General features: G+C 40.2%; 1 protein-coding gene across 1 annotated transcript in view; it reads right to left on the bottom strand.

Moving 5' to 3' along the window:
• LOC106105800 (troponin T) overlaps nucleotides 1-6,916 on the bottom strand; it is a gene marked incomplete in the record, with an annotated part of 7,502 nt that extends 586 nt beyond the window's left edge. The window contains 11 exon segments of the mRNA XM_013286248.1: nucleotides 219-297; nucleotides 846-926; nucleotides 1,065-1,157; nucleotides 1,240-1,458; nucleotides 1,569-1,784; nucleotides 1,866-1,991; nucleotides 2,081-2,108; nucleotides 3,487-3,504; nucleotides 4,220-4,261; nucleotides 4,371-4,411; nucleotides 6,862-6,916. Coding sequence (XP_013141702.1) covers nucleotides 219-297; nucleotides 846-926; nucleotides 1,065-1,157; nucleotides 1,240-1,458; nucleotides 1,569-1,784; nucleotides 1,866-1,991; nucleotides 2,081-2,108; nucleotides 3,487-3,504; nucleotides 4,220-4,261; nucleotides 4,371-4,393 — 925 coding nt within the window.

Raw genomic sequence — 6,916 nt, 5'->3', positions numbered from 1 at the left:
AGTATCTAATTTTGCTAATAATAAAAAATAATCTTGTGTCTTAAATATCGAATAAAACAAACGAAATAATATTGGGGTTTCATACAAAAACATAGAATACAAGAAGTAAGTAAATGTGGGAGGAAATTTACATTTATCAATAACTCATGAAAGAATGAAATGGGATTTAATGTACAGAGGAATAAGGTCCGTTTCGCGTCGGCAGAGTGGTTACTTACCCTTTTGTCTGCCGCCGAACTGCTCGGCCCTTTCGTGCCAGATCTTCTCAAGGAAGTCCTTGTTCAGTTTTTCTAGGTCCTAGGGAATGGTTAACATACAGGGTCATTACAAATGCTCGGGGCGATACAGGTAACAGGCGATACGGGGCGGACAGTGCTACAGCAATGCCAAACTGCACTGCATGCGAATAGTACAAAATTGAATGAGTTACTTTGTTCTTTCTGTATGTCATGGCTCATATTTGGCTTGTAAAGTAATGTTTCTGAAATGTTTTTGGCAGTGTGCATGTTTAATTAGTTGGGCATTGTAATTGACAGTATGTGGGGTCAAGACAGGCGTGACGAAGTCCATGCCGAAGTCATGCCGAGGTCGTGGCGAGGTCATGGCAAGGTGATGGCGGGCGGCAGGCGTCAGTCACACAAAATGGCCGAGTCGCGGCTTACATTTGTTTCGGTTCACCCACTGATCCATCTTCTCCTTCCACAACTTATCCAATACCTCTGCTTCTATAGTACTGTAACCCTGCGTTTAAATATCCTCCATCAAGTTTATCTTTATTACCATTAACTACGATGACAATTCGGTCTTAACATATACCACTTGAAATAATCATATTTTCTACTTACACCTTCGAATAGTTTCTTTTTGTCGTCATAGGACCGTGTGTCGACGCGCCTTTCATATTTGGATGCGACCTGGATTTTGGGCTAGAAGAAAAAATACAATAGCTTTAATTTCAAGATACTGTTTAACTCAGGAGCTGGATGGGAGAACGACAAACGAAGACCAGATATAAGACAAGAAAGACTTGTGAATCAATTTTCTTATAACATTTGTGAACTTACGGGGTGCTTGCCTGTGAGTGCTTCGGGGTCGAGACCCTTCTTCAGGGCCTTGTGTCTCAGCTGCTGCTTTTGTCTTTCTTTGAGCTCTTTTAACTGCAAGCAAAGATTTCTATTAACATTCAACACAAACCAAAATGTCGTTGACATCAATAACAGTAGAAGTAATAGTACTTACGTCGTAGTCCTGTCTCTTTTGCCTCTCCTCGAGGTCGTATTTCTCTGTCTCGAGCTTGACTATGCACTCCCAGAGCTCGGTGGCCTTCTGGCGCAGCTTGTCCACGGACAGGCCCTCAATGTTGAGCGCCTTGATACGGATGGAGAGGGAGATCTTCTTCTCCTCCTCCAGCTGCTCCTTGGTCTTGTTGCGCTCCAGCTGAGCACTGCTCAATCCGAACTGAAATACAACTTTATGCTTATTTTACACTCTACAATGTAATCATATTATAGAAATCTTTATACAAAAAGAATGAAAGGAAATATCTTTCGTGTAGTAGATTAGCTTACGTTATCGCTCTTCTTTTGAATGGTGAAGTTGGGTCCGGTCTTGCTGGACTCCTTCATGGCCTGAAGCATAGCCTGGCGCTTCTTCTCGGCCTCCTCGAGCCGCTGCCTCTTCTCCTCGATGTCACGCTGTTTCTTCTCCTCGATCTCCCGGACTCTCCTCTCCTCCTCCTCCTTCTTCTTCTGGGCGAGGCGCTTCTCTTCTTCAGCGCGAGAAACCTATGAATAGATGGTCTATGTTAGATTTTGCGTGAATGATAATAATTTTAATATCAGAATCTAGCATATTTTAGGTGTTACCTTGCGTTTAGCCTGCTTCTCTTTGAGGCGCTTGAGCTCGTCCTCCTCCTTGGCCCGCTGCTTGCGCCATTCGTTGATGTACTCCTTCAGCTGCTCGTCCAAGTCCGACCGCTTCTGGTCTTGACGCTGTTATTTTACACATTACACTTTAGTAAATGCAGGTGTATACGAACAACTCCCACTTAGTAGCTACAGAGATAACAACTGTAGCTTACCTTGATGAATTCTGGATCTCCCTCACCCCTGCAAAATGAAACTCAAATTAATCTCAGAGTATATTTGATTACTTGTGTTAATTAGATTAGAGCCGACGCAGCGCCGGCGCAATACAAATATAGCTTCTGTTACAATGGATATTAATTGATAATTAAGAAACAGTCGCTCGATCGCTAAGCTTTCATTAACATTTGTCTGTTTCGTGTAATTAAACAAAATATAGCCTCGAATCCAACGCTTTATTATGGCGATACATGGATACAAAGTTAACACGTCTATCAGCTCGGTTATGTCAGCGGACGGATTATTCATTGACACATAACATATAATTTGTATATTCAGAGTGACGTCGCTTCGCGCCACATAGAGTATTAGACAAACTTCCACCAAAGCGATTACGGCGAGCGCACCGGTAGTCTCCGCGGGCTCCGGCGCGGCTCGCTCGGTGTACACGGACGACGAGGACATGGCGGACATAACATTATAATACTAATTATTGTATTACGGGAACATGCTGTGACGCCATGCGATTATTGACGCAATCGGGACTAGCTCGAGCGCGGTCCCCGTTGACCGACATCTCGATACTTTGCGAGCGGCGCGGGCGCAAACCGCCTCGGAAATAGATCGACTGCCGACCGACAGAAATAGAATCCGTAGCTGACGACCTCGTCCGTCGGCTCGGAGGCGAATAGATGTAGAATTTTAGATCCGCGAGGAGCGTGCGCCCGAACCTAGTTTTGTTAAATGATAGTTTAATAGTTAGTGACACCACAGAGAGCGGTGCAACTTACGCGATCGATGGTCTACTCCTAGAAACAGAAAATAACAATCAGCCTCTACATCTTACTACCGGTAGCTACCTATCTACAGTCGACATTAATGCGAATGAACGAATCTTGACATGATTCAGTTCTGGGATTCCTTTAAGCTAAACTTTGATATTACCACATGGTTACTATTCATTGTTAAAACACGAGCTACGTTGTCTATAGATTAGATACGAGTACATTTTCAAATATAAACATAAACTTACTCCGTTTATCCTTAGTTGAAATATATTGTGGTGTGTGTTCATATGTATCACATAGAACATGAATAATGTCGAATATAGGTACTTAGCTACATAGATTCGTCTTAAAAACATTATAGATAGAAAAGAAGTAAGCGGTGAGAGCAATTATTTTGCGCATTCGCATCCCTTTCATAACGTTACAAGCAATCGTGAGGGTTTATTGAAATTTTGAATAGTAAATGCGGCCGCAGCCGGTGCGTGTGAGATTCATTCAGTTGCCAATCACAATCTCCACATCGATATGTGTGTAGCGTAACATCGAATTAAAAGAACCCATCGACTAAAAGCGAAGCATCTTAAGTCTAAAGTAGAAACCGTCTGGACACTTACTCTGGTTTAGGAGCGGGCCTGCGTGTTGGCACGTCGACGGCGCAGGAAGAAGATAAAAGAAAAAAAAAACACAGATTAGAAATTGAATCCTTATAAACAAAGAAATGACACTTTACAATAAGCACTTCTTTGTTAAGGCAAACGAGAGACAGATTACAAAATGAACGAGAGTAAAGAACCGCCGGGTGGCGGCTTCTCGCGTCCTCAGTCGATAGTTCCCGATGCAGTTGGAACCATTTGTGAGCGAGCGCGGCTGCGCTGCGTCATGCAAGTCATCAGAAGCACATATAGACAGCGGTCGAGCTCCTACCGTGTGTGGTGCGTCGGTAAGCAATAGAGGCGGCGACATAAGCACTAAAAGCGTTAGGTTGGCGCTAGACTTAGCCTAATGAGCGAAGTGAGAGCTAGTGCTGGATCAACCAAAAGGGCACGCCACTTACTTCCTGCAACAAAAGAGAGAAGAGGGGTCGGTGAGGGCGTGCAAAAGTTTCGAAAGGAGGTACACGGTGCGAGGGCTTCCCACTAAGTCGGGAACTAGTTCAAGGATCTGTAGCTAAGTAGAACTAATAGATTTATAAAACAAAAGATGATAGACTAGCCGAGGCAGAGATACCAGGCCCTGATAAGCTAGAGTGATCAAACCCAAACAGTACAGGTGTATAAAGTAGGATCTAGTTTGGTGGCAGCAGAAGGCCGGGCTCGGGGCGCTGGGCGCGGGGCGGCCAATACTTACGTCTCCGGAACTTCTTCTTCTACTTCCTCCTCCTCGGAGCCACTGCAACACACAAATTATACATTTACGAGCTGCAAATCAAAAGGGAGATATTATAAAACTTTCAATATTAGAAGTAAGATAAAATGTGTAATTAATGATGGAAACTTACGAATATTCCTCCTCGTCAGACATGTTGGTAATTTATTTAATCTGTGAAAAAAATAAACCGTTATTGACTAAGTTTGTTACATTAGTTTCAAGTTTGTCTAATGATTGTTATAACTACAGTTAAATAACCTGCATTACTTATGTTGCCATATCTAAATAGAACTTGCAAATCTCGCGACAAAAAAAAAAGATGTGACAAATAAAGATTTTTCCTACAATTTGTTGATACAATAGAAAAACTATGCATCAAATTGTATGCTGTGATTGTGAACTATTCAACTGCATTACATCTCTATTACTGGGCTATTTGTGTCTTGGCAGTTCACGCTACATTATGTTTGATGTTGTTACTATAGAATGCCTTTCATTTGATAATAGTTGGCGCTAATTCAGAATAATAATAATTCATTGAATTAAATATGCAAGACGAAATATATCATACATTGTTGTAACAGAAAAAAACAGAAGAGAAGCATTGCTGAATGTGAAGACGCGACAAACAAGAGAATAGGCGTGTATTGTTCTAGACAATAATTTAAGAACAATTAGTTTTCTTTAACTTTTTTATTCTAAACGATACTGCCAAAGATTATGAAAGTTAAAAGACATGTAAGTGTATTGGATTTCATTTTAAAATGCATCTAATTTATCGTCCTTGATATATATTTTCATAAGGTAAAGAAATAGTTTATATGACGTTTCAAGGTCATCCCGTTGTGCACTATCTTGTCTTTGAAACGTGCTACGCTATGCAATTTTCAATTAACTTAATCTTAAAATGCCTCGTCACATTTGTAGGATAATTTGTGAACATTGGAATTTATTTATCAGATACCTAAGATAAAATTGTCTATTTAAATCCAAACGTAAAAAAAAACTCAAGAATTCATTTATCACTAATAGATTGCAATATCACGAAGTAAACAACGTAAACATAATACTGCACGTGTAATGCATCATTAAAACAAAAAAAATTACAGATGTAATCACGGTGAGCGGCTCTGTATTACCCAATGGGCGCGCGTGCCAAATTGTTGAAAAAATAGAACGGTCGCCGAGATGGCGCGAAACCCGCGTATTGTTTATGAAGACCCGGTTTATTTTTAGAGGTTTTATCTTTCTCGCCATCTCGCACACCTACGGCCGACGAGCTGGCAAACTTTCAAGAGAAATATAAAATTGGCTTCGAACACGAAGGCAACAGTTCTAATACCGAATGCTTTAGTTGTCCTAGCAACATTTAAATCTAGACTTTGGTTCAAATTGGCTATGAACGGTTATGGACGGGCCATAGACATTGTTCATTTTTATCCGTTTGAACAAGTGCATTAAAAAAATCTTGAAAATGCCCTAACTTAATAGGTTGATAGTATATTAAGATTTCTTCTGGACAAAATGTTTGTACTTTTTTTGTAATTAATGTATATTATTTTAACCTTTCTTGACTTATGAAGAACTTAAGGTTGGCTGTAATTTAAGATCTAAGACTAAACATTCGCTCGATTTTACTATTCTGTTTGCCATATCTCGAAATGTTTAAGAAATTATTTTCAAGGTCAACTGAGTAACTGCTTAATTTATTAAATAAGTATGAGTAACTTTAGACACGTGTTGATCAACAAGACAAAAAGTACGTGTTTTGTATGTATTTATTAACAGTGAAACTGTAATTTATTTAAGCTTAAAATTGAAAAAAAAACTGAAAGTTGAGAAAAAATCTGCCACGTAAATTGTCAGTTTACAAATTGAGTATTTAAAAACCATAGCTAACTGTTTCCATTATTTTACGAGAAAAATGTTACAAAAAATATATAGAAAATATTATTTACAAAACCAGCCAGACAAGTTTGAAGTTACTGCTTTGACAATTCACAATTTTTATCTTTAATGTGGCAACCCGGCAACAAGAGTTGATAGGGAATTCCATTTTAGATTTTAAGAAATGTTAGTTAAAACTTAAAAAAAATAACAAATATTATGATTTATTACTCAAATATTCAAATGGATTCCTATTTTAGTGTTGTAGCAAAAGTTTAGCAGTATTGAACAAGTTTGAATTAAGTGAGTTAAGTTATAAATAAGACTTAGGTTTAGTTTTAGACTTATTACTTAGCCTAGGATTTGGTCGGTGTTATAATATTGTTAGTGTTCTGTGGATATTGAAATATCAGTGTACAGTGTGTAGTGCGTTTTGGATGTGAAAAGTTGCATTTTGACCGTGTAAGGCAACAGACATGTCCACAAGAGGTGTGGCGGCGAACGGCGAGCGGCGCGCTCCCGCGAGGTAACGTAATCCCGCGCGCTATACAAGGCGCTCGTCTATTTCTGCGCGGCGCCCGCTGCCCCCCATTTGGCAACACTACACGGCATTTATTTTTAAACTGCACAAATCCATTAGGTGCAACATTACCGCAAAACCGTCGGTTTTATATCGCACTTAGGGCCCCTACACACTGTACGGGTCCGAGACACTGGCACTCCGCGGCACTTACGTCGCACGGGTTGAAGGCGGTCACTCAGTCACTGGTTCGCACCGGCAGCGCAGCG

The sequence above is a fragment of the Papilio polytes genome, unplaced genomic scaffold (assembly GCF_000836215.1).
Source record: "Papilio polytes unplaced genomic scaffold, Ppol_1.0 DF822733.1, whole genome shotgun sequence".
In the NCBI taxonomy this organism is placed as follows: domain Eukaryota; kingdom Metazoa; phylum Arthropoda; class Insecta; order Lepidoptera; family Papilionidae; genus Papilio; species Papilio polytes.
The sequence above is the reverse complement of the archived record's forward strand: the minus strand, read 5'-3'. Positions and strand labels throughout refer to the sequence as shown.